Source organism: Hyaloscypha bicolor (genome assembly GCF_002865645.1).
Source record: "Hyaloscypha bicolor E unplaced genomic scaffold K444scaffold_117, whole genome shotgun sequence".
In the NCBI taxonomy this organism is placed as follows: domain Eukaryota; kingdom Fungi; phylum Ascomycota; class Leotiomycetes; order Helotiales; family Hyaloscyphaceae; genus Hyaloscypha; species Hyaloscypha bicolor.
In genome coordinates this window covers 2,361,904-2,387,528 of record NW_020194619.1, presented here as the reverse complement: position 1 = coordinate 2,387,528, position 25,625 = coordinate 2,361,904, and the positions used below count along the sequence as shown (strand labels likewise).

General features: G+C 48.5%; 10 protein-coding genes across 10 annotated transcripts; 5 read left to right on the top strand and 5 right to left on the bottom strand.

The window, feature by feature from the left end:
• Window positions 1-104: 104 nt before the first annotated feature.
• K444DRAFT_644942 (FAD-binding domain-containing protein) lies at window positions 105-1,962 on the bottom strand (the record flags this gene model as incomplete). The annotated part of the gene is made up of 5 exons (XM_024885028.1): window positions 105-591; window positions 676-1,241; window positions 1,297-1,358; window positions 1,416-1,807; window positions 1,901-1,962. The coding sequence occupies 5 exons, from the start codon at window positions 1,960-1,962 to the stop codon at window positions 105-107; spliced, it is 1,569 nt and encodes a 522-aa protein (XP_024734303.1).
• A 1,747-nt stretch (window positions 1,963-3,709) lies between these two features.
• Window positions 3,710-4,697, top strand: K444DRAFT_665756 (uncharacterized protein). The gene is made up of 2 exons (XM_024887109.1): window positions 3,710-4,124; window positions 4,175-4,697. Exons 1-2 carry the CDS (start codon window positions 4,021-4,023, stop codon window positions 4,461-4,463), a joined length of 393 nt encoding a protein of 130 aa, XP_024734302.1. The 5' UTR covers window positions 3,710-4,020; the 3' UTR covers window positions 4,464-4,697.
• A 1,538-nt stretch (window positions 4,698-6,235) lies between these two features.
• Window positions 6,236-7,910, top strand: K444DRAFT_693141 (uncharacterized protein; the record flags this gene model as incomplete). Its single annotated transcript, XM_024887837.1, has 3 exons — window positions 6,236-6,259; window positions 6,380-6,516; window positions 6,654-7,910. The coding sequence occupies 3 exons, from the start codon at window positions 6,236-6,238 to the stop codon at window positions 7,831-7,833; spliced, it is 1,341 nt and encodes a 446-aa protein (XP_024734301.1). The 3' UTR covers window positions 7,834-7,910.
• A 1,345-nt stretch (window positions 7,911-9,255) lies between these two features.
• On the bottom strand, window positions 9,256-12,084 carry K444DRAFT_665755 (TPR-like protein; the record flags this gene model as incomplete). Its single annotated transcript, XM_024887108.1, has 2 exons — window positions 9,256-11,797; window positions 11,960-12,084. The coding sequence occupies 2 exons, from the start codon at window positions 12,082-12,084 to the stop codon at window positions 9,301-9,303; spliced, it is 2,622 nt and encodes an 873-aa protein (XP_024734300.1). The 3' UTR covers window positions 9,256-9,300.
• Window positions 12,085-12,474: 390 nt separating this feature from the next.
• K444DRAFT_665754 (uncharacterized protein) lies at window positions 12,475-15,016 on the top strand (the record flags this gene model as incomplete). The annotated part of the gene is made up of 1 exon (XM_024887107.1): window positions 12,475-15,016. One exon carries the CDS (start codon window positions 12,475-12,477, stop codon window positions 14,935-14,937), a length of 2,463 nt encoding a protein of 820 aa, XP_024734299.1. The 3' UTR covers window positions 14,938-15,016.
• A 521-nt stretch (window positions 15,017-15,537) lies between these two features.
• Window positions 15,538-17,556, top strand: K444DRAFT_594360 (beta-lactamase/transpeptidase-like protein; the record flags this gene model as incomplete). The annotated part of the gene is made up of 4 exons (XM_024878349.1): window positions 15,538-15,886; window positions 15,947-16,205; window positions 16,263-16,995; window positions 17,416-17,556. The coding sequence occupies exons 1-4, from the start codon at window positions 15,802-15,804 to the stop codon at window positions 17,554-17,556; spliced, it is 1,218 nt and encodes a 405-aa protein (XP_024734298.1). The 5' UTR covers window positions 15,538-15,801.
• A 55-nt stretch (window positions 17,557-17,611) lies between these two features.
• On the bottom strand, window positions 17,612-18,308 carry K444DRAFT_53212 (uncharacterized protein). The gene has a single exon (XM_024875054.1). It carries the CDS (start codon window positions 18,255-18,257, stop codon window positions 17,652-17,654), a length of 606 nt encoding a protein of 201 aa, XP_024734297.1. The 5' UTR covers window positions 18,258-18,308; the 3' UTR covers window positions 17,612-17,651.
• A 1,302-nt stretch (window positions 18,309-19,610) lies between these two features.
• On the bottom strand, window positions 19,611-20,302 carry K444DRAFT_615853 (uncharacterized protein). The gene has a single exon (XM_024880809.1). The coding sequence runs from the start codon at window positions 20,231-20,233 to the stop codon at window positions 19,883-19,885; it is 351 nt and encodes a 116-aa protein (XP_024734296.1). The 5' UTR covers window positions 20,234-20,302; the 3' UTR covers window positions 19,611-19,882.
• Window positions 20,303-20,641: 339 nt separating this feature from the next.
• Window positions 20,642-22,889, bottom strand: K444DRAFT_615852 (putative leukotriene A-4 hydrolase like protein). Its single transcript, XM_024880808.1, has 5 exons — window positions 21,781-22,889; window positions 21,628-21,734; window positions 21,470-21,576; window positions 21,140-21,421; window positions 20,642-21,090 (listed from the first exon to the last, which is right to left on the bottom strand). The coding sequence occupies exons 1-5, from the start codon at window positions 22,740-22,742 to the stop codon at window positions 20,707-20,709; spliced, it is 1,842 nt and encodes a 613-aa protein (XP_024734295.1). The 5' UTR covers window positions 22,743-22,889; the 3' UTR covers window positions 20,642-20,706.
• A 1,548-nt stretch (window positions 22,890-24,437) lies between these two features.
• Window positions 24,438-25,312, top strand: K444DRAFT_53165 (uncharacterized protein). The gene has a single exon (XM_024875010.1). It carries the CDS (start codon window positions 24,673-24,675, stop codon window positions 25,123-25,125), a length of 453 nt encoding a protein of 150 aa, XP_024734294.1. The 5' UTR covers window positions 24,438-24,672; the 3' UTR covers window positions 25,126-25,312.
• The last annotated feature ends 313 nt before the right edge of the window (window positions 25,313-25,625 follow it).

The following is a 25,625-nucleotide window of genomic DNA, read 5'->3' as shown; positions in this document are numbered from 1 at the left end:
TGTTACCCCGCATTTTCGGCCCCCAATACTTTCTTTCGCACCCCGCCTAATCCTTTGTCCAAATCCTCCCCCATCAACCACTATTCTTCTAGATCCGGATAGGTCTATAAATCTTGGACTTTGAATCCACCGGGCTGTAGTCGAGTGAACACCCCCTCTGGATCATACCTCCCCTGAATCTCCATCAACCGCTGACGATTCCTCACTCCATATCCAGCAAAGACATCCTGACCCGCACCGGCATAATTGTGGTAGATATATGGATGATGCAATCCCATCTTCTTGGCTTCCTCTATGCCTCTGTCGAGGATTGTGTGGGCCACTTTATGCATCAAGGCGTCGTCTTCGACGTTCTTCCATTGAAGAGTGTGGCCGATAATCATCAACGGCTCCTCCTCCTCGTGAAGCCCAAGCGGGTTCCCGCCATTCTTGCCAAAGTGGCGCACGATCTCTAGGGTGATAGGCTGGAAGTTCAGTCCTATGCCGCCGCCCTTCACGGATCGAACCAGACCGATCTCTGCTAGAAAAATATCGTAGATCCGAGATATCAAAGTGGCGTTGAGTCGGGACGTGGATGTGATCCAAAGACTCCTATCCAACAATCAGTACAGTTTGGAATTGTGTTTCAGGGTGATTGAAGGAGAAGAATGGTTGATGGGGAGGAGGAATAGATACCGAGTGCCAGGCTTGTTGTAAGAGGTATCCTCAAGAGCAAATTCGTTTAAGCCTCCACTACGAACTGAGGAGTAAATCTTAGGCAGCGCGCTGAAATTCTTGTAGACTTCTGGACCGCCGGTTTCCTTGGTGTACTGCGTAACGCTGCAGCCCAGATACAGGTTCACGTCAGCGGCGTACACAAACGCCATGATCATGTGTGCATAAGGATCATTCTCCAAGGCGAGGCTGGAATTTTGGAATGTCTCGAAAAGGGTGTCGACGGGGACACAGTAGCCTAGCAAGCATGCTGTCCGCCAGATTAAGCTGACCGTTTTGTCGATGACGGATTGGAGAGTGTATGATGCGGAGGGAGGGCTGAGATTCAGGAGAGCGCGCCGAGAAGAGACGTCGGCGTGAGACATGAGGTGGAAATTGAATCCTCCCCAGGCTGGGCCTTGGGGGTAGGTTTCTAGGTCGAAGCGAGTTACTATGCCGAAGTTGCTGCCACCTCCTCGGAGGGCCCAGAAGAGATCGGGCGATGATTCGCGGTTGATGTTTGCGACAGTGCCGTTTGCTAGAACAACCTATTGCCAGAATGAGTTGTGCGTCCAGCCTGGTAGCGGAGAGTAAGTGGCATACCTCAAAGTTCTTGACGTTGTCGATGGCCCACCCGTATCGTCTTGAGATGTATGAGATGCCTCCTATTGCCCCGGATAATCAGTTGATTTTCCTGTTGGAAAGACGCGGGGTGAGCTAACCACCAAGAATAAACCCCCCGACCCCAACATCAGCGCTCCTCCCTCCAACAGGAGATATACTGAGCGGCAACAAGACCCCATAAACATCCCTCCACCTCGCTCCAGTTCCGACCCTCACAATCCCTTGATTCCCCTCACTTTCAACCCCACTCTCTAATAACTCAACCTCGTTAAAACCCCCTAAATCAATACTCACCCCGCCATCTGCATTGCTCCAGCCAGCAGGAGTCCCGTGACCTCCTGATCTGACAGCGAATTGGCAACCATACGACTTGATGATTCCCAACCCGGTCGAAAGATCTTGGGGTGAAGAGGGCGTAAATATGCAAGCCGGGATTAGTTCTTGCTGTTGTTTTGCGTAGAATTTTGAAGCGTGGGATGGAGGTTGAGGGCTGAGGTGAACGAGAGAGCCGAGAGAGGACTGGAGAGCTGCGCACTGAGAGTTGTCAGGCGATGGCAGAGACGCAATGAAGTAGAGAACGTACTGCGTTGTGGCATGCGGAATCTGTGGTTTCGTGGAGGACGGCTTGGTCATTGGAGGTGGCATAGTTTGAGCCAAGCAGCAGGAAGAGGGGTAAACTTGCGAGATGCATCGTGAGAAGTCCAGTCTAGGAACCGAGGAGCGAAACGCGGGCTATTGGAGATAGGGCAAACTCATTTCAAAGTGGCCTGTACAGGCCTAATAGATGTTTAAGATATGAGCGAGGTCGTTATCATTGCGCGATAACCGGACAGATAGTTAGCGCTTACTTGACAATCAATATCCCTGGGGTTTGACTTGACTCAGATTCGCGTATTTGTCAGGGGCCTGAAGGCACCCCCTTGTTCGCCAAGCCAGCTTCCCCAGTGCTGCAGTAGGGCTTCGACCTCGGCCACTAAATCGCCTGCCAAATTGCTTCTTCATGGCAGCAGAGTCTTCCCTTTCTTCTAACCCAACCTCTTATTATCACATTTGGATCTCTAATAAGTTTTGGCCTTAGGATAGACAGAAAATGGTGTCCCTGAGCTGCTCGGACTGGACAAGATTGCGACCGACTCCAAGACCAAAGCCGTCTCAAATTCCAGGGCTCGTCGAAGCCATTCTGCTCCAACTATTGCTGCGGGATCTTCTTCGTACCCAGCGCGCCTGTCACCTCTGGAAGGCAACCACCGAGCAATCTTCCATCCTCCAGAGGAAGCTCTTTTTCCAGCCTGTGTCCGACCCAGACCAAAGACCAGAGTTCAACCCTCTACTAGAAGCGGGTTTCTCCCCGCTTTTTCGCTTAAATCAGGAAGAGTGGAAAGCATCAGCTTTCTACGAAGCAGCCGGTTGGTATTATAAGGATAAAGCTCTCCAGCAAGCACTTCTCCGTCCGGAAGCATCTTGGAGTATTTTGACCCCGATATCATTATGCGGAATAAGTAGAAGTCCGAGGAGCGGGGTCTGTGAACGACCGATAAAGAACGTGATTCTGGGAGAGGTGGGGAATGGTGGAACTCTTGCAGCAAGGAAGAGAGTATTTCTACGCTCCAGTGCCTGCGGCGGATTGAGGCTGTGGCCGGAAAGAGAACAGTTGCGAATACCGGGAGTTAGATTGAGAGGAATCAGAGCTGCCGAGACGATTGGTTATTTTTAGGTGTATGAGTGACTGGGAGCGTGTAAAGGTGGTAAAAAGGTAAGTAAGGTTTTGGTTGCACTTTTATAATTTGTTCTCTTCACTCCAATCCCACAGCTCAGCTCTGCACAGCAGAAAATTAGCGTAGACACGCTTTCTCTCGCGTTACCCCAAACGAGAATATCGGACGAGTTGCTATTTCTAAGACCAGGTCACCATTCTTGTCGACATATGTCCGGATCTTTCTCTAACTTCACCTATTCCAGCCATTGTTGGATCCCAGCACTTCGTTAACCCCCTCCTAACAAGGTAACCAAGTCGTGGGGGCTGGATGTGGGGTGATTTGACCCCACTATTTTTAAGGAGAACAAGGAGGATTCGGAAGAATTAGGTCTAGGTTCGGAAGATAGAGGATCGTCGATTGTGCAAGGAGTGAGACTTCATGCAATGGCCAGGGTTGCAGAATTTCCAAGGAATGCACGATGACGATGTGGGGGAGATCGACGTAGTGGGCTTGCACCGGGGAAGGCCGTCAATGCATGTAGGGTTCAGCGCCCCAACTGTCGGGTGCGTTCTCACCGACACAGCCCTACCACCACATTGCGAAGGTTCAGCGTGTCGTGCAGCACTGCAGTAGCTAGATCTCGCACTGTGATACTCAATAAAATAACAAAATATAATTCGCATTCAATTCTTATACTCATTCATAGTCTAATGTAATCAATACATCCTTGCGCAAATTTATGATGTTCTCTCTAAGTTCTTACTCGGTGAGCGAGGGGCTTCGCCTAAAAACTCGCCCCCCGAGCTGCCATCCAGGCAGGCCAGGTCGCACAAATTCTCTCCGCTCAACAATTCTTGGCCCGTTAAGAAGATCACATGAAAAATCACACGTTTTCTTTGTCACTTGACCTAATTGAAGGCCTCTATCTTCTGGAACTCGTACGATATTTTGCCCCCGTTTTCGGTGAGAACTTCACCCTTATGATGCAATGGATTCGGGAAGATGAATGTCAACACAAAAGGAGGTGAGGTTCTCAAACGGTGCCTCTCATACGAGAGGCGAAGGTTGTTGCTTCAACATCGTCAATTCCAAGATGTCTTCATCTTCAAAGTAAGATCTCTACCCTCCAGTCTAGAACTCAGTATTAATTCCGCTTGCAGGACTCTCAGAACACCCTTTACGACCCCGGAAGCCTCACCACCACTTCCACAAGTAAAGCCTAGACAAAAACATGTACCATGTATCCTCGAAGGCATTTCCGCAGTCGGCCAAAGAACAGATCCCCGAAGACCTACCGGAGGGAAATCTGTGACTGTCTTCGGCATCGATCTCTCAGAGTACCTACTAGCTACAAGCAACGACCCGCCGCTAAAGAGATTCCTGAAGGAGGAGAATAGACTCGGAGAAATGTCTTCTTCCCCTTGGGTAGCCAGGAAGAATAAGTTATGACGGATACAAGGATCAATGATGAGGAGGTGACAAGTAGGCTTGGATGGATTGTTCAAATTACGAACCTTGGAGGGCAAGTTTTTGCGGCTTTGTACTCAGTCGCGGGGGAGTCTTTATCTCTCGACGAGTAGTATATGTAATTACCCACCAGTAATGGGATTGGTCAATGATAAATGACTCAACTGCAATGACCTGCCTAGTATAGGTATCTAAATTGAGACAATATGAGCGGAGAAGAAGAAGTTTACACTCGTGCCGTTCCGTAGAGGGGCGAGTTACGTTAATGCCAATCAGCGTTTCAATCATTTGAAGGGTCATTATCTGCACCGAACTCATAACACCTTCGTGTTTTCGATCGAGACCCGAAACGGTACGACAGCATAACTGCAGCAGCCTGAAAGTACATGGGGTTTGCCGAAAACCTAAGAATATTGATTAGATACATGGCAAAATGGAATACACATTCCCATCGGACATCAAGAAGCTGTTTAGTGAATTAATTGATAGTAGGTTGGTCGTGTGGCATTTAGCAGGGTTAACAGGGTAGAATATGCTCAAAATATATTCACAGAGTGTCTCCCGTCTTCTCCCGGCTAAGCCAATCCCACTGCAAGTTGCATCCATCCTTCATGATATGTGAACAGAGTTTCTGAGGCAAGAGGATGTCGTCAATATCTTATATCGGTTGGCTTTAGTAGGCAATATAGACAGGATCATCAGACGCTATTAAAGACTGGTAACAATTGCCCAACAACGTTCGGGTTCCACTTTCCCGCCATAAACCCTCATTTATGCTATCTCGACTCTATGATTCACAACTTTTGCCGTACTTGCAATCACTGGCTGTTCAAGTCGGCGAGGCCTCACTTAAATGGGGCCGGCATTCATATAGCAGAAGGGAGTCCCCTGACTGCTGTTTCTCTTATCGCACGTCCCCTCATTGGTGAGCTGATGGCCGTTGTATTCCTGAGTGTTTCCTCCTTTATCTACCCCAGTGAGTGATTAGTACTACGTCAAGAGCCTGTGATCGGATTAAGTCCAGGAGGAATCCTGCGCAAAGGTTCTGTAAATTGAGAGAGTTGATAGAGTTGTGAATTGAGAAGATCATAATTGCAAGTTAACGGCTGCCATAAAGCGCCAAAGGACTAGTTGAGTCGAGTTGATGAAAGCGCGATACCCCGTCGATCAGAAGCCAAGGAAGATTATTCGCGGTCCCATAGCACCTAATCTTCTCTCGTTTTAGGATCAACTGGACTGTGGAGATGTAAGAAAAGGTATCTTTCTCTCTTTGGTTGCAAGCCCGCTGTAGAGTATGCACGGGGATTGTTGGTGGAGAGACGCTCGCTTCCAACCCCTTTTCATTCGCTTAGCGTCGTAGAACGAACATGATGTACTTGAACCTGTTGGTCAGATGCTCTCCAGTCGTCGATTTAAGCGTATCGGGCGCACTATTGTAGCAATTCGCTTGCGAAATAAGATCATCTCTCTCAGTCAGAAGGAGAACTTCGCATTGCGGTCCGTTCCGAGTCGACCAAATTAGCTGGCACATTGGAATTCGGACTGAGTTACCCTCACCTCTTCCATATGGCGCGGTCCAGATAAGAACCAAACAGATTATATATTCAAGGCGATTTAGTCTTATAAAATCCTTTCCGGTTGAAAGTCATCTTCCTTTCTCAATCACCACCGCCCTACCAATACCATTAAGCATCAACCAGCCAGCGCAGTTAATTCTTCGAGCTTCTTCCAGCACCAGGCATCAAACAATCACAATGCATTCTCCGACGCGAGACCCAGTGAGAGGATATCAGAAGCAGAAAGAGAAGCTGGCACTGATTGGACTGGAATGCATTATCGAGTGGACGAAGAAGACGCTCCTGACAAGATAAGCAAAAGCTAGCCAACTGAACGAAGAGCTAGGCGATATTCACCAATATCTTCGGGCCCTCGAAGATGAAAAGGGGGTGATTCTCGAGGATCTCTCCCAGCAAAGCGCATGGACGAAACCTGAAGGTCAACGACGGACACTGAAGCTCTTGGATCTCAATTCAAAGTAAGCATATCTGACCTTTCTCAATTCTTTTGTCTCTATCGCCAGCACTTCACTTTCAAATTCTTGATCTTAGCCATTTCCTCACCACTGACACTTCGCGGAATTCTTGAATCAAATGTCGCGATTGAAGTGATCAGCGACCAGCTCCTCGCGTCATCTGAGGAGGTCAAGGAGCTGGAAGATTTCGAGGCAGAACTGAAGACCGAGCTTGAGGCTGAAACACGCAAGTGGCATTCACGTTGGCCCGAGCCAGAGGAATGCTCCATGATCTTGAAGATGGAGCTGAGTCGTGGGCAGGCTGAGCTCGAGGCCAACTATCAGCAATTCAAAAAGCAGTTTGCAGAAATGGAACCCTCAAAAGCCGACTGTACTCTTGTCGATGTTCCATCGCCTCCTCTTCGCGGGGATATTCCAAAGAGCAAGGAGAGAGCACGCGAACCCACAAACAAGATCGTTGGAGATTTGATTACATTTGAGAGCCAATTTCAGAATGAGAACATCGCCTGCAGCGATTTTATTCAGAAGGCATGTGTAACTGGTCGGGTTGATCTCATCACAGACTGTCAGGAAGAGGATCTAACGACATGCAGCGATGCAGTGGAGACGGGTAAATTTGACATTCTGGTTGATCTCAATACAGAAATTCCGAGGGATAACCCAGAGAGCAAGGCAACTCCAAAGACACCATGTATATCCGATGATCTGGCTGTACTCGTGACAGACTTCCCAATTCCGACAGAGAACGGCGGAAACAGCGAGGATTCAACAGAGGTACCAACCTTCAGGGATGTTGATGACATAGTCCAAATTATAACGCAAGGTTACGTTCAACTCATTAAGAAAAGAAAAGAGTCTGTCAACAAGGAGCTGAAGGACATGAAGACCGAAGTAGTGGAGGTCAGGAAGGCGAAACTTCAGATGCAGCCACTTTACAACATTGGTCTTGCGATCAGAAAGCGTCAAGTTGAAATCGATTCGGGAAAGGGAAAAGAGGACAAGGACCAAACCGTTATTGCCGACGGGAACTCTGCAGCTCACCACGCACAGGTGTTGGCCGATGCCACCTGGATGATGTCGTCGCCTGAAGAACAGCGCTTCAAGGAGATGTATAACGGAGTCTCGGCGAAAACTGTATTGGAACATAGGGGCCACACCACTTTCCTGGATATCTTGAACTGGAACCTGAATATGAGACAGTTCACACCGACAGGCGGCATCAACAGGACTGTCTTCAATAAACTGTTCCAATTCGTCTTTACAAAATCTGCCCCTCGTTCAAGATCACCGACAAAGATTTTGAGCAGGATAAAAACCTGAGAGATGCTCTTGCTGGTATGAGGAGTCAGCATAGTGTTGCTTATGGGCGAGAGATCCAAACACGCCAGATGAATCGCCGCTTCCGGAAAAATCAACAGGCACGGGCACAGAGAGCAAGCTCAGGAAAATACTGATAGTCTGACATTTGGCGGTGGACGTCTTAATTTGGAGTTCACCCAAGTGATACTTGAGGTGGCCTGACAGGGAAGCAAATCACTGGGAATTAGACTGGTAGGAAGACCAATTATGAAAATAACAAAACGAAGGATGCGTGGTAGTAGCCTACATAATCCTCAGAAATAGAAATGACATTCGGGATGCTGGGCAGACAGAGCAGTGACATGGGGATGAGGAAATAGACAAAGGCTGCGTCTTCCAAACAAATTGAACTCTATATTTCCACTAAAACTACCCTTGGTGCAACCCTTTGAAAGGAACCTGCGGTCTTTTCCTACTCTTCATTTGTGCTCTTTAAAGTAGAATCGACCATCAACACCAGCTCCAACGTCATCGACAGACGCAAAATAGGTCACCAAGGTGCTCCCCATGGTTGCCGAGTAGAGATACATGGGAATTGCAGCAATTGCACAGAGAGCGCTTGCGGCGGTGAAAACTCGCGCTTGCTGCTAGGTAGAGGATCCTGGTTGACGTGCTACGGGGCACTGTAGGACGGATGAAATCGTGGCCGAAATGATTCCTAGAATCATTGCACATAAGAGGAGGCGTTTAAATGTTTTGTGAGTGAGCGCAAGGACGAAATCAAATGGCGGGAGACACGTATAGCTATGCCTAACAATGTAGTCTTCTATGATGCAGGTTTTAGGGAATGTTGGAACGTCGAGTACGTGCATGGCGAAGAAATTACTCGGCAGCTCGACTTAGCTATGTTGGAGCTCGAGAAAGAGCTTAAGGGCTGCAAAGCTTATTGGAGGAGAGGACAATCGTCGATTTCGCATCTTAGAACCTCCGTCGAGTTTGGGATTGTGCTGAATCTGGAACTGAGGACAACCGAGGACAACTTGACAAGGTCGGACAACGTATTTACTCCCACTGAATTAACAAATATAACCTAGGTCAGTGTGCAATACTACTGAAGAATCCCATATCTTAAATACTACATATTACTGTGATATTTTCAGTCGTTGTATACTCTGCACCACCCGCACTTGAACCCAAAGCTTAATGGTGAGGGAGGGCTGGCTCGCCAAATTTCAGGGGTTGTTTCGCGAAACTCAGGGGTCAACAAACACCGCAAGCTGGATTTTTGAAACTAGGCATTCGTGTTCCATCTTAGAAGGGGAAATGCCAGACCTATCAAATATATTATGTTGCAAATCTGTATTTTGAGGCCAATTAGAAGTTTCAACTGTTTGAAACAAAGAAAAGGATTTAAATTGAAATTAAAACGATTCGTGGCATGGCATGAGAAGTGAAATCGTGAGTCTCAAAGCAAAGCAACTTCTCGTTCTAGCGATGACTTTTGCAAACCGCGAAGTTCGTTTCGCACTCGATCGTCATAGGATGATCTTTACCCAACTTGCTCCCTAATCCTTCTGCAGCTTTCTCGTACAATTGCCTTGCTTCAATACATCTCTCCATATCATGGAGAAGGCGTGCCAGATTACATTCACTCGTGAAAACGTCAGGGTGGTCTTCTCCGAAGATCTTGATCCTCCCAGCAAGTGCAGTTCTCTGCAACCCCAAAGCTTCGAGGCGCACGCTCTGCCTCTCGTTCTCCGAAACTTCGAAACTACCTTGTCTCATGACCTCTGAAAGATTATTCATCAATCTCAATGTGAAGGCATTCTCTTCTCCTAGAATCCTTTTTGCCGTTTCTAGAGTGTTCGCAAATAAGGTTTTCGACTCCTCATACTTCTTTTGCTTCATCAACGTGCCAGCGAGATTGTTTTGGCTAGTCAAAGTATCCCTATGTTCCACGCCCAGTGTCTCTCGTCTTTTTCTCAACACCTCCCTGACTATTGGCTCTGCTTCTTCAAATTTACCTTGCCTTAGTAATAAGAGGCCCAGGGTATTCTCGATGTTCAACGTGGTCGGATGAGTGTCGGCATGAAATAACTTTTTCTGCGCGACAAGGGCAAGTCGATTCTGTTCCTCGGCCACAGAATACTTTCCTAACTTCTCCAGTGTGATGGCTAGGTTGATCCTTGAGAGTACAACTTGCTCATGCTCGGAACCAAATTGGCGTTCTCTGGAAGCCAGCAAGCGCCACTGCATCACTTCAGCCTCTGAAAATCGCCCGAGTGCCGAAAGGTTCTTCGACAAGTTGCTCACGATGGTCAGAGTATCAGGGTGTTCGGAACCCTGGACCCTATTGGCGGTCTTTAAAATTTCCTGGTACAACTCTTCCGCCTTGGTGTATTTGCCTTGTTCTTGGTAGAGGGCCGCAAGAATTTGCTGGCTCTGGATGGTGTCAGGGTGGTCATTTCCTCGAACGGAAATGCGGCCCCGAATTGTCTGAGCAAGAAGCTCTTCTGCTTCCGCGTATTTCTCTTGCTCGATGAGAGCAGTTGTGATGTTCGATTCGAATATCAAGGACTCCACATGGGTTTCGTAGTGGATTTCGTTATTGTCTTTTAGACATAGCCGCCACAGGCGTTCTGCCTCTGCATGCTGACCTCTCCAGTAACAGAACCAGGCTTGGAGATTCCTTGCATGTATCAGTTGCGGGTGTCCTGGCTCCACCTCTGATTTCATTTTACCCATGGTGTCTTGCAAGAGTTTTTCGCCGGCGTCGAATTGAGACATCTTACCAAGCATCTCAACTACCCCTAAAGAAAGGCCCACCATCAGATCTTCTTGCTTTGCTGAAAGAGGTGCATTGGAGGCGTAAATCTGCAGTACCCTTTTATAGAGTGCGTAAGCAGCACCAAAATTGCCGCAGTTTCGCTGGTAAGCCGCCATGTTCCTCGTCAACACTGCCCTTGGCCACGCGTCCGGACCTTCGAACTTGATAGCCTTTTCAGCGTGAGGGTTGTACGCACGACACACAGTCCAAAAACTCTGGTCGCCGAATGGGTATCTTTCGGATAATAGTTCAATTGCAGACTGTTGCTGTGTCTCCAATTTCCCTTCGTTCTCGAGGTACTCAACGAAGAAATCCCGAACCAAGCGGTGCATCGAGTAATGGTGATTTCGCACAGCCTTGTGAACCAACGACAATGAATCCAATTTTCTTAGCGATCCGTAGAAATTCCGAGCGTTTTGGCCTTTGCGATCATAGAAGAGAAGGCTCTCGACAACAGATTGGCGGTCTAACACTGCCATAAGTTTGCAGATGCCTATTGCTTGAGGTCTCTCGGACTGCAACTGTCCGAGGGATACCACCAAAGCGCGTGCGACGGAAGTAGAGAAAGTAGATGGAGTAGAACTTAGGTTGTATTGCCGAAATAAGTCAAGATATTCGCTTAAGGTGATGCCGTTGTCCTCCATGTATGCAGCTGCTATTGATATAGCCAACGGTGAGAATTCCAAAGACGTTGTAACCTGTTCCGCAACCCTTGCCTCCCATGGAATGTTTGGGCAATGTTGCTTGAAGATTTGTAACGAATCATTTAGTGTTGGATATAACAGAATAACTTGAGCCTCCTTAGATTTCAATGCATTGGTCAAGTTTTCTTCCAGAGTCTTCGTCTCTCCTCTGAAGGTGCGGAAGAGAATAGTTGACGAGGGAAATGATGTGCCGTCGTTGGATTCTGCGCTCGAAGTTTGGAATTCATTCCCAACGTCGTCAAGAACCAGGACCCAGTCATTTTGCGAGTGCAATCGAAGCCAACTTGCAACACTTTCCGAGATATTGGTCTGGTCGACAATGGAAAGATGCCCGGAAATCTCTCTCAATCGCTCTTCTAGATAAGGCCTTGTCTCCGAACTGATCCAAAGAACGAGGGCATCTGGATGGTCTGTATTATACTTGGAACAGAAGTCAAAGGCCAGCTGTGTCTTGCTATCTTCAACGTCAGATCTGGTGCCCAAACCAGGAAGCAGTTACAGGCTGCCTAGTCCGGCGTGTGAGAGAACCTGGCGAATTAAAGAAAGGCCGGTCATTGAAAGATGAGAGCATTCTGGCAGAAATATAGAGAGCGAAGAAAAATTCGTTCAACCGTACCCAGTACCGCCTTCGCCACAGAGAACAGCGCAACCTTCCGCCGTAAGTTTTCTTTCTAGGTCTGAGAGCAGGCCAGGTCGATGGACACCGGGCTTTCGTCGAATGGGGACTAGAAAGTTTTCCATATTGATCTGGATTTTGTGCTCAAACACGAACATTTAGAGATGTGCGCGACGAGAAGAGGGCAAAAGAGGGGCAAGGCAGGGCCCACATTGAAAAAGAAGCCGAGAAAAAGCAACAAAATTGAGTTCGGGGCGCATCCGAAGCGCGATTGATTGGTCAGGCTCGGCCGTGACCGCTGAATTCGACAAATTGTGGCTTGGTTTTTGATTTTCAGCTCCCAGGACTAGACTTCTCAACGATCAACTTGGTGTGACAGGAAATTCCAAACAAGCCTTCTTTATACTGCCCTCAATCACCACAGAGAACGCAAACGATAAAATACTTCCCGGCACAGGGGCCAAATTGGTCAAGCTTCTCGCAAAAACCTTCAAGAGTAACTTTAAATCCATGAAATGGATCATTTACCGCACGGTGGTCATCCTGTACCTTTGGAAATCCCGTATCTCAGCAAGGAGCCATACAACCATGAAGGAGAGTGGCTAGAATACCCCTCCACTCAAGGATTCAACCTCGATCATCTTCGAGTCAATGCCTTTTATCACTACCCGCCAGATACTGTCGCCGCTTTCCTCCAATCGTGGCTCTTTTTCGGCCTCATCTTCTCCGTTCTTCCCTTCAAACCAGATGTCGATGACTTTCTCAACGATAATGAAAAGGGGAGAAAGTTTATCACAACATCCGAGCTACCGGTCTATTTTGAAAAATGGAAGCGAGGCGTTGAAATGCTTTCTAAGGAAGAGAAACTCTCGCTATGGCGGAAGAATCATTTGGTTCTAGAGGATGCTCACAGGACTATATGTTATATTTCGGGCTGGCCAGAAACCATGCCCTTAACTATGAGCCCGATCCCGCCCGTGAGCAGGGAGATGGCTTTGTCATTCGCCCTCTTGGGTCGGGCTTTAGAGCTTGCCAATAGGGAGATTCTGAATCCCGAGGCACGAGAGGATCGTCTAGGGTGGTCATCCGGTTCACTGCTCCTCGAGCATATGGAAAGCCAGGGCTGGTGTCCGTTTTTGGTTGCCGGCATTGACCACACCTTCGAAATTGATGGAAAATATTACGCCTCGACTATCGGCCCTCCAAGGGTACAGCGGAATCATAGAAGGTGCACAGATGAAATGTGCACGTACAGAAGCAATGGCATCCAACACGTTACGCCCACTTGCCCATGTCTCATGTTCAGCCCCGACATCGACAAAATGAGTGAGATCTTAGCAGAAGACAAGCTACCCCTCCTCCTTTTCGTGACGAACTCGGATGGCAAAGGAGGGGAATTGAAAGTTGTCCCAGGAGAAAGTGGAACCAACTACGTTGCCATGTCTCATGTTTGGAGTGATGGGCTTGGTAACTTTGCTGGTAACAGCATGCCTGCATGCCAGCTTGATCGTATTCAGAAAGCCGTGGATAGCCTATATCATGATGAATTGACCAGCGACGATTCTCAAATCACTTCTGTGCCATTCTGGATGGATACGTTACTCATCCCAAACGATCCCAAGCTCGAAAAGATCAAAGATGCAACAATTGTCAACATGACCCAGATTTACAAGAACGCCAAGGATGTTCTTGTGATAGATTCTGAAGTGGCCACTTGCAGTTTGTTCTCAGATCCACTGAGTGTTCTTCATCGCATTCTGCTATCGAACTGGCTGCGCAGATTATGGACGCTTCAGGAAGGGGTATTTGCAAGTTCAATACACTTCTTGTTATCAGACGGAACAACATCTCTGGGGGCTCTGTTGTATGAAGGTGAAAGTAGGATTGGAGTTGGCATTAAAGCGTGGACGAAGAGCCATTTCACGTACCGATTTGGGCGGGGACTTGGACAAAGTAGCAAGTCCGTCTTGATTGAAGCCAAGGACCCAGACGACAGCCGCGATGAAGATTTGTCGGCTACGCAAATTGTTCTGTCGCCTGAGAAGCAGGCATGGCGTCTGTGGGATAACGAAGGTGCAATAATACGTGTTGTTAGAGCCGTTGCAGATCGAGTATCGACTTTCCAAAGCGACGAGGCTCTATGCCTAGCTTTGCTTCTGGGGATTGACGCCAGGTCAATCATTGCTGCAAAGAACAAACTTAAGGCAAGGGAGGACCTCGAGAAGGCACAGCCAGACAAGTTTAAGTCCTCTGAAGCGCAACAGGAGAGACTCAAACTCGAGAAAGAACCAATGCTGACACTCTTGAGACTGGTCGATGGATCGATTCCCCCAGGCGTATTACTACTTCCAGGGCCTTGGCAGGACGAGTATGGGTTCCGATGGGCGCCTAAATCTTTTCTCAATGGTCCTCACAACTCAAGCACCCTCGACATTTATCCTCTTTCGATACCCCGGGAGGTTCCTAGTAAGGGATCCCTTGACCGGCTTCCAAGTTCTCTCTGCCGTGGGGGTGGCGGATTGAAAGTTGTGTTTCCAGGATTTCGACTTGGAGAAGTGAAAGAAAACTGCTACCTCGAGAAAACATTCGTCATTGATACTCTGCCATCGCTAGATCTTGGTGTCAAGGAAGAGGTTGCTGAAGGAAACCCACCGCGGGTGTGGCAAGTCCTATATAGGGATGACCCAGATGATCCGCCGTGGATTGAAGTCAGACCGAATTGGCAGAATAGCTCGAGTATGGGCATTATAATCTGCTCTTATACGCGACATTGGCAAAACAATGCACTTACCGGATTGATGGTTCGCCTGAAGGGATCAGCCGTCGAAGAAGGGGAGAAATCGATGCATGTTGAAAGGATCTGTAAGGTCATCATTTGGGGAGCACCGGAGTATGATGATCAGTCTTGGGTTAGGGAACCTGAAAAACGTGTCTCGGGGTCATGGCTGCCGGTGACACAGAAATGGTGCGTGGACTAGATGTAGGATACTGGCAGGAGTTGTAGAACCTTTCTGATTGAAGAATTTCACCACGCATTGTTCAGTGGGTTGCTCGGTGAAATTTCAGGAGCTACCTCACTAAATTCAAGCGTCATAGCACAACCCCGAGCACATTCAACGTTCGCTTTCTAAATAGCAGGAAAGTCGATAGTCTTTTGCCCCTAGGAAGAGCTGCACTAGTGTAGCAAGATGGAATTTTACTTTTGATGATTATTCTTGAGGAGCCAATAGAGTGGGCTTTATGATTACAAAGCGGTCTTTCCTAAGGACCCTGAACGGTCGCATCGCCCGCTGCTGACGATACTCCTCGGTGGTGAAGTGAGGCAAGGAACGGCGCACCCTCCGCCTTGATGCATGCCATTCCTAGTTGTAAAGGCTGAAAACCCTGAAATGGGCATTCATCCTCTTCATTGATTCGTTGATCCACACGATCAATTCGTTGCTTGCAAGCGTTGTCGGATAGAACAGCGTTCAAATCAACCTGGTCTAAAGCTGGAACCTCGGCTATTTGACCCCGCATAATAGGGCTTAGGACAGGTAATGCAGCGGATTGCGACGAAGATTGATACAAGTCCACATCTTCTTTTGCGAATGAGAATATCTGCCCCCCACTGCACCCGATACTTGTCCCTCGAGGGTGGATTGGAACAGATACCGATACGCTAAACTGTGCGTTGACAGACACCCCAACTCGCCTATCAGGCGTCAGCTTTGGCAATCTCGACTCCATCCTTGCCTGCTAGTACTACTACCAGCGAGACTTGACATGTATATCCGATTTCTCTTCGATTCTATGGTGGATCTCTTAACATATTAATTGCCAAGTAGACCTGTTTGAACTAAATGGCTTCCTTCGAAGATCGAGTCCAAAAAGCAGTCGATGCCCGTGATATCCCTGGCATTGTTTTACTAGCCAGCGATGTCAATGGTACTCCCTCATACTCTTTCCAAAAGCTCTCAAATCAACCGGACTAATATCTTTCCCTAGGGAATTTCAAATACGAAAAAGCCTTCGGCCCCAAAACCCCTACCGAACCACTGGGCCTAAACGCAACCTTCATCCTCGCCTCCTGCACCAAACTCATGACCACAATCGCCGCCCTACAATGCGTTGAGCGGGGACAAATTGGACTCGATGATCCTGTCTCCGCCATCCTTCCTGAACTGAAAGAGAAAGAAATCATCACTGGATTCAACGAGGATGGCTCGTTAACTTACCGAAAAGCAAAGAATGAAATAACTCTCCGGTAAGTTTTCATTCTTGGTTTCGAAATTTTGGGGTGGGGAGGAACTGAGAAATCCAGGCATCTACTCTCCCACTCCTCCGGCCTCGGATACCACACGATGGACCCGCGGTACCACAAATGGCGCAAAGAGCGAGGCGAAACTTTCTTCATCAAAGGCTGGTCGATCATCCCTCGCATCAACACGCCTCTTCTCTTCGAACCCGGAACAAGCTGGGCATACGGCACTGGTCTTGACTGGGCCGGTATTCTCGTTTCCCGTCTCAACAAGATGAATCTGGAGCAGTATATGCAGAAATATATATGGGCTCCACTGGGGATCAAGAACATCACTTTTCATCAAGAGGATCATGAGGATGTGAGGAAGAACTTGACCAAGATGAGCATTCGAAAAGGACTTGAGAACCCGATGTTCGGTTTCCCGGTGAGGAGTGAGGAGAAAGTAGATTGGACTGATGAGACTCTGTATGATATCCCGATCGCGGATGAATATGGCGGTGAAGGCGCCATCGGCTCCGCAACGGAGTTTTTCAAGATTCTTCAATCGATCCTTGAGGATGACGGGAAATTGTTGACATCAGAGACGATCGAGGAGATGTTCAGCCCGCAGCTGAGCGAAGGCGGCGTGAAGGCTCTCGATGAGTATAACGCCCTGCCATTCTACCAAGGTGGAGCCTTTGCGTCCGTGCAGAATGGGACGAAGGTTACTTGGGGACTGGGAGGGTTGTTGTTTCTTGAGGACTATTTTACGGGGAGGAAAAGGGGGACGCTGACGTGGAGTGGGATGGCCAGTGTGCGAAAAAATTAATCAGATTAATTAATTAATTCATGAATATTCATGAATAGCGTGAATAGAATTTGATTAACGTGATACTTATGTAATTTGATTAGATTAGAATAATTAATCATGATTATTCATGAATACCTTGATTAATATACACGTGACTACAGCACGTGATAGTCTAGCCTAATTAAGTAAGGTTCTTGCTCTAGCACTGCCTTAGCGAGCTTTTCTCTCTAGAAGAAGGGGCACTAGAGCCTAATCCTTACCTAATTAGGCTAGCTTGTCACGTGCTACGGTCACGTGTACATTAATCAAGTTATTCATGAATAGAATATGATTAATGAGAAAACTTCATGAATAGATTAGATTAATAGCCAATAATCTAATCTAATCTATTCATTTCTCACACTGGGGATGGCGAACCTGCAGTGGACGATTGATAGGGAAACGGGGATTTGTGCGTTGTATGCGGGAAATATGTTGCCGTTTGGGGATTTTGCGTCGGGGGATATGCAAATTAAGTTTGAGAAAGAGATGTATGCGAGAGCTGTGAAGAGGTCGATGTTGTAATGAAGAGTGTCAACATTTAAATGATGGGCAGGATAAATATTTGAATCATATGGCACAATTATTTATCCCGTTTGCCCAAATACTTTCATTGTCGATTATCCAAAGACTCCGGTCCATCCTCTGTCCACAGTTCCTTCAGGGTTGTATCTGTACGAATACCAGGCAATACACCAGACTGTCGTGTACAAAAACATACCAAAACACAATGCAGTTGGGTTCTCCTTCGGACCTCTCGCCACTGCCCTTCTCTTCGTTTCATCCTCCCACGTAATAAATACACTTCTCGAAACCCTCGGAAAAGACTCCGCATATTTCTCCAAAAACATATTAAGGATGAAACCAGGGAGCACCATCGCAACCAAGAACGCCCAATTAATCAGCGACTGTACAAGCGTTGACTTCAAATCAGTAACGCAGAGCTGAACGTCGATAACTATCAAACACAGAAAGAACGCAAAGCCTTGGCGGATCCCGATGCTAGCTCCGAGGTCGTTCTCTGGGCGGATGATACTTGGAAGGAACTTGTTGAGAAGGAAGTTGGTTGGGAATATGATGAGAAGAGCCATGAAGAAGAAGAGTGCCCCCAGGGCTAAACTCAATGCCATGACCCAGAGGCCAAGTAGGAGATTCAACGGAAAGGTCCAGGGGCCCGCGACGAGAGAAGGCCCATAAGGATCGCAGCCATCGTGGATGTCTAGCATTGCCCAGAAGAGAGTGAAACCATAAAACACGCCGAAAAAGCCAATAACATAAAGTCAATGTGTTTCAACCTCTCTTTGATACGCTGGATATTGCTTGCATCAGTGGATCCAGGCAGTGTCTCGTGTATCGTATATATCCAAGAGAGGATAGCCAAGCCTTCAACAACGATGAATGAAGCAAGGAACATGGCACCCCACGTCTTGGTCCATGGAACACCTTCCATAGCCATCAACTTGATGCCCGGCCCCGCAGTTCCGAAAATAAAGAACCACCGGGCCCAAGTCAATTTCTCAATAGCCTAGATTCCTTCTTCATCGTTTTCGTTATCACCGAATCTTTCGTAGATTGCTAGTCGGATGGCATCTTGAAATGGGAACGTGGTGACATAGAAGGCGAGATGGATGAAGATTGACAGGGTGTCAACGGCACAGATGAGGGGGTGCAGCGGATATACGTGCGATATTTGCCTGGGACACCGCAAATCCGACCCGAGGGTTGGCCCATAGTGTTTATTGCCAGCGGGATTAGGGTCCAGTAGGCTGTCTCCCATGTAACTTGAGCTGGAAGTGAACATCAGTTTGGAGAAGGGGAGGATGGTGATCACGTGATCACGTGCTTACCTGGAGCTGGTGCGGGATTGGAGGTCACCATATCTATTCAATTGATGTGTACATGTAGTAGGTGATTGTGAAAGGGTGTTTGCTGGAAGATCCTGAGAATCGTGGACGTTGAGGGAACAGGGGCAGAGGGCCGGAGGCTGAAGGGGTGGCGCTTTCCCCTTCAGCGCGTCAACCCGAACCAATCAGTGATCTCGGAATACTCCCTAATGTCTCACCAAAAGCAGTCATACTGCGAATTGCTGATACTAAACTGTCCATCGAATACACAATAATCGGAATTCATGTGCTGTGGAATTTAGACGTGCCTTGAAGAGACGGAAGCTTTTCTTTGGCAGAACCCCTAATCCCTCCTCGTTCGGATCTGATCATCTGAACAAAATTCGTTCCAACACCGTATCCAAACTGCAAAGATATTGCTCATCCGGGACAATTGGCGATTTCTAAAGTGAATGAATGTATCGTGCCGAAGTCTGGACAATATCGGAATGTCTCCCTGGTCTGTGAATTTGGGGTTAGATACAATTCACTCACTCAACACATTGTCGAAGCTCGTGACCCCCTCTCCTTCAAGTCCCATTTGCTCAAGATGCAAACTTGCTACTCATCTGAGGACAATAGGATGAAAGAGATCTCGCCAACCAGACAATATCTCCCTGGAATGTCCTTTTGTTTCGAGTATTTGTGGACGAGTCAAGTGAATCTCATCTTATCACAATAGCAGCCATTATCAAGTCTGGCAATTGCGATTGTTCCACCTACCCCCAGAACGAGAATAAAACAGTAAGTACGTATTGTCCCAATATCTCCAATTGTTCACACCTGACAATACTCCTCCTACCTATATCTTCTCGCCTTCTCTCCCATTCCCTCTCCTTTCCTCCTTGGTCTCATCGCGCTTTCTCACAGCGCTGCTGCTGTCAACTTCTATACCACCAACCACCACCAACCAATCTCTCATCCTACCATGGATTCCAACTTCACCAAAGACCTCTCGGAGGCACTTCCTACGCGAGCACCACAGCCTTCCGTCCCATTTCCCGGGGTTTCTCTCCCATTCCCTGGCAACTGGCCAGCATTCGTCCGGGCTTCGTCCTGGAACCTGGTTGTCGAGCGTCTGGAGCACTGCCCGATGGAATGGGCCACTGACGTGGTCTACCTTTTGTCTCTTGATGGCGCGGATATGAGGGACGATTATCCCGGTTTCGGCCGTCGTTTGTGAGTCTTTCATCCCTTTCAAATGTTCCGATGTCTAGATGAAATCGAGTCTGACAAGTGTTCAGGGAGTACGAGGAAGAGATGGAGAAGGAGGAGAAGGCGGCGGCCACAGCCAGCCAAGCGAGCCCGGCCGACCCCATCACCACTACCACTACCACCACTACCAACCACCCCACCACGCCCAATCCGACTCCGGCCTTTCACGGGAGGGGTGGGTGGATGAGGGCCTTTTTTCAAGGTGCTTATGAATGCAATTATTTTCGTCTCGCATCTGAGTCAATTGAATACTTTTCTCGCGACAGACTTCCCTAAAAGATGACTTGGGTTGAGAGAATCAGAGATAGGAAGACCGGACGAGACCAGACGATGACATCCCTTAAGGGATAAGAAGGGGGGGAGGATGAATTTGAGAAATGGAAAGGAGTGCTAAGCATCAAGAACGAACTTTAAAGAATCAACTAGACGAAAGGACACTGGTCCATGAACAAGCACGATATCCACTCACCGTCTCATGACATCTCTGTCTTTCACTGCAGCCTCGAGAATATCTGCTGCTTATGATGAGGGTTTCGTGTGCTGCTCAATTGATCATGACTCGTCTGACTCGGCTGCATCATCCCTCCTTCAAATCCTTGTCCACCATATCCCTACAAATAGGATGATAAAAATCCTTATTCTTCTCAAACGTCTCCAGTGCCAGTTTGCGGTCAACCTTATTCAACTTCCTATACAACGGTCTCACGAACTTCATCCGTCCAACCTTGCCCAGCAACTCTGCCGTAGGCTGATAAACCGTCTCGTCCTTGGCGGTCAAACCGATGCCGAAGTAGCGGAAGGAGAGCTCGACGTTGCGGGATGTGCCGAGGGAGTAGGCTTTGCCCATTGCTTGGGATTGGGTAGCTGTCAGGGGGGTCTTGAAGCGTTGGACGGCTTCCAGGAAGACGACGATTTGGTTGGCGGTCCAGCCTGAGATGTCTGTGGGGCTTGGTGTGAAATCCTAAAAACTTGATCAGCACGGATTCGCGATTGTGGGACAGAGTGCATACCTTGGACTCCCAATTCTTGGCTAGGTCGTAGCATTTGTCGACCATACTTGTGTCAAATTTGGGCTTTGGTGGCAGGCCAGGTTTGTAGAACCACATATCCCAATCAACAGACTCAAGCTTTTTGGAAGCTTCATTGTCCGATTTAAAGAAGTCGAGAAGAGTAGCTTTGAAATCGTAGGAGTCGAGGGATTTCTTCAACCATGTGGTGAAATAATGAGGAATGAATTTGTCCCAGGTCTCCTTGCCAACGAGTTTTTCTAGGTAGTACAGGAAGTGGAATCCCTGACAAGATTAGCAGGATGCGCTGAGGAATCTTCCATGAGAACCAACCTTTTCATACGGGATACTGCTGAATGCATCATCAGGATCCTTCCCCTTAAGATCGATAACGAGCTTGGTGAACTCGTGATCATCGCCGAAATTGTTGACGGAGTCCTCTGCAGTCAAGTTAACCCTGAAGCGCTGAGCTGGGAATGGAAAGAACATGCCTAAAGCCTTCCAACCAATGATAGCCGAGAAGTCTCGTTGAGGTTCACCGTGGACAACTGCTTGAATTCTTCTTTCAAGGTACGTCGTCCAACCTTCGTTCAGCCAGCTAGGTCGCTGTTAGCAACGATGTTGATAAAGGGCGAAGTCCTTACAAATGTTCCCAACTCGCATTGCTAACCAAATTGCCACTCCAAGAATGACTCAACTCATGTGCAATAACATCAACATTCTCACGATCACCACTAATAATCGTCGGCGTTGCGAATGTAAAAATCGGGTTCTCCATCCCTCCATACGGGAAGCTGGGCGGCAACACGAGAACATTATACTGTGTCCACTGATACGGGAAGATAAGCTTCTCCGCAACCTCGATGAACTTCTCTGTGTCGGCTTCCAGCTCCCATTTCGCGTCAGACAATTCTTCAGGGCCAGTGGAAACGAGAGAACGTGGTCCGATCGAGGCGGTGGCGATGTCGCCTGACGCAATGGCAAAGAGATAGGACGGCATTGGGATCTCTTGGCGGAAGGTGTAGAGCAGTGTCCCTGATTCTCCATCTTTTCCATGCTCGAAGCTGGATGCTCCGGTGGGGAGGCCACTTGCTACCACTGGCAGAGGGGACCGGATGCGGAAGTCATATGTGCTCTTTACATCGGGTGTATCTTGGCATGGAAAAATGGAGCGGTTATGGATGGCCTGGCATTGAGAGAACATGTAGGGGTATTTTTTGTTCGATGTCTGGGCTGGAGTGAACCATTGCAGTGCAGTGCATTGGGCTGTCGTTGAGACTTCAATCCTCAGGTAGCTATACTGTCCCTTGGCGAGGGCGGGAACTTTGATGGAGAGGGGACTACCATAGGGCTCAGAGCGGTCTTTGACAGTCCAGTCACTGGCCTTCGTGCCATTTATTTCGATGGCCGTGATGTCCAGGAAGCTGGTGTCAAGAATGATCTCTTCGGACTCCTTGTCTGTGATGGATTCCAACTGCAGATCGACAAATCCTGTGAGCCGCTGCTTCTTGAAATCGATAGTGAAGTCGGCGATAGTATTCTTCGTCCGCCAGTTGTTGTAGTTTGAGAGGGTATTAGGATCACGTGGCATGTTGGTGGTGGCCATCGTTCGAGATTTAGGAGCGAGCTGATGTGAGACAGAGATGTGGCGCGCAGAGACGAAGAAGGTCCTTGCGAAAGAGAGCACTGTATTCATGTACCGTACGTCTCACTCTTGAGGTCTTGAGACAAGATTGCTGGGGATGAAGACGCTGCGTTGATCAATTGACGTTGTCTTCAACAGCCTCGTTCTGCCTCGCCGCTTTCTGCATTGGTCTTAGCCTCATTGCCCGCTCCAACCTCAGTGGCAAGGCAGCAACTCAGTCGGAGAAGCCGGGTCACGTGCCTCTCAGTCGGCCCGTTCGATATTCTCCTGCAGCTTCGGCAAAGCATTACCCCTGAACGTTGCAGACTCCTGTCTTCCTCCACGTGGGAAGCCCCCCTCCCCCCTTTTAGAACGCCCTTCCCTCCTATCCAACCCCCTCCACCAGCATGACGCCAATGACCGAATTGAAACCTTACGCCACCATCAGGAACGGAAGCATCCCGTCTGCAAAAGGCTCGCAGCTTCCAAAAGCGGGACGAAGATGCTCTAGAAGTGGTTGAAACGGCCTAGCAAGCTGAACGAACTGACAGCGGCTCGGAGCTTCGTTTCGTGCTGGCGGGACAGCGCCCGACGATGTCGCGCTAGAGTTGGACAGAGGGACGCGTGTGTGTTCTTAGGGGGGAGGGGCGGGATGAGAAACCAAGCTTTCTTTCTTTCTTCCCTTGGCTTGCCGACAGGTAACGAAGTTTGCGGGAGAGGAAACCCTTGATTCTTAATAATGTCATGGTTTATGGTTATCTGTTTCGCAGGACTGTGCGAAAGGGCAAGCTGTTTCGAGGAGGGGTCGTTACATCACATTTTCGTCCCATCCAGAGGATCCTTCCATCACATCAACGCCCTCAACGTTCGACCTGCAGCATGTATCCAGGGTCCCCTCTGCCCTCCATCACACATCACACCTCGACTTTGCTGACTGATATCTCTCTCAAAATCACATTCTTTCTCCAGTCTGCAGCTTTTCCGCCGCTGCCTCACTTCGGATTCTGGGTTGGAGTGAACAGCCTCGAACACGCTTGCAAATTGCAATTGCAAGCTTATCGTTCTTCTCTCCAGCCGTTCTTCACGGCTGCGGGTTTCCTCCCGCTCCCTGCACTGGCCCCGCCGTGGACGTAGGAAGAAAGGAGAATCAGCCGGACTCCGGGCCTTGGCCCAAATATAGAACATTTCCTGAGCAACATCGAGACAACGCTTTGAACCTTGGGATCGTAGGTCTCGGAGCACCAGCGGCAATTCCTCGCTTTGCTGGGCCCGCCTTGCTAGTGCAAGACGGAGGAAAATAAACTGAATTTTAAAACTTGAGGGGGTGGGGAAGGCCTCCGGCATCCGAAGGACCACTTTCTTTTCCTGGGACCTTGAATTTGGGATCTTGGATTCGAGGTGGATCTTGGAGGAGGCCAGGCCTACTCTCAGTGATACAATCATCTCCGAACCCGTTTCGTTCTTTCATCTCAAATCCCACTCCAAATCCCCAATGTTACAGTGGGATTCGGGCTTTCGGAGTGAAGCATGACGATAATTTCATCTCATCTCTTGTTCCTGAGCACGGATTCCAGCCACACGTTTATTTGCGCCTCCTCCTTGTCGCTGCTGCACGTCAAGACGAATCTAGCATCTTCTCCTTTGCACAGAACCTCTTCCGTACACCTTTCGCACATGAAATCCACAAAACTTATGCCGGCAATACTAATGTTCTGTGTACCAGCGGATCACACCTCGAAATCATCACCACCCGCACAGCAGTCATTAAGAATGTCGAGATTGAGAAATCTGTTTCGTGACTGGTTTCGAACGTGCTGCAGAAGTGGCCAATCACACCCTTGCGCGTCTGAGGCGGAAGAACAGGCCACCCGGTCCAGCCCTATATCCGAATGCGCAATATAGACTGGGATTGATGATAGTTGAGTGGATTGTGGAGGAAGCTCGGCAGTCCATGCCTGCCCTAGCCACGCACTTTATTTCTCGTCAATTGTTCCTTGCTGTTCAGACTCAGGCTTCACCTTTCTTTAACTTGACTCGGAACTCAAGGGTGGGATTGTTTGAAAAGACATCGGCTCTGAAGAAGAGAACGTGTGCTGGATCACATTTCCTACCAGAACTTGCTGTCGAGATGAACATACAGAGTCTGAGTTTTGAGGTGTCCGACCACGAAGTCGAGGAAAGATCTACAATTGTGCAACGTCCTTTAGTACCGCATAAAACATACGGAGAATTACTTTTCCCCCAGTCTTTTGTCTCATCCGGTGCCCTGGAACGAAAATTAATTTATTTGACTTCGGCTCGCCGCAGCGGACAGGGCAAGGTGCGTTTCCGCCCGAGGGACCAGCGACCTGAACGGCGGGCTTGAAGGATTTGCTCTTCCAAGCGAACCCCACCGAGCTTACTTTCAGAACTCCTCGTGGCCGGTCAGGATTCAAAAAGTGTATTTTATTTATGGAAACAGTGCTGGAACTGGCCAATGACAGGGAAACCCGCAAGATGCGGTTCTGCGACGAGACGAGACAAACGTTCGAGGCTGACATATCCACAGCGTTCCACGAAGGATGAGTTCAGATTTCAGAAACGGAAATGCAATCTTAGAGCGAGGCCGAATCTAGCAGTGATGCAGCCACACACCTTCCGAAAGCGTACAGCTCTGAGCTCGTCGTCGATGGTCAAAGCGGTGTGTAGGGTGGTCCTGCTTCCCGTGAACGGGAGGATAATGAGGATAAAAGGGCGAATTTAGAGAAAATCGTACGTTTTTGTTTCCAGAGTGAGAAAAGGCAGAGGGTGGGAGCGGCGCAGATCATGATCAATTAATAAGAGGATCTTGTGAGCCAGAGGCCGACGAAGAGGACAGTGCGCGAG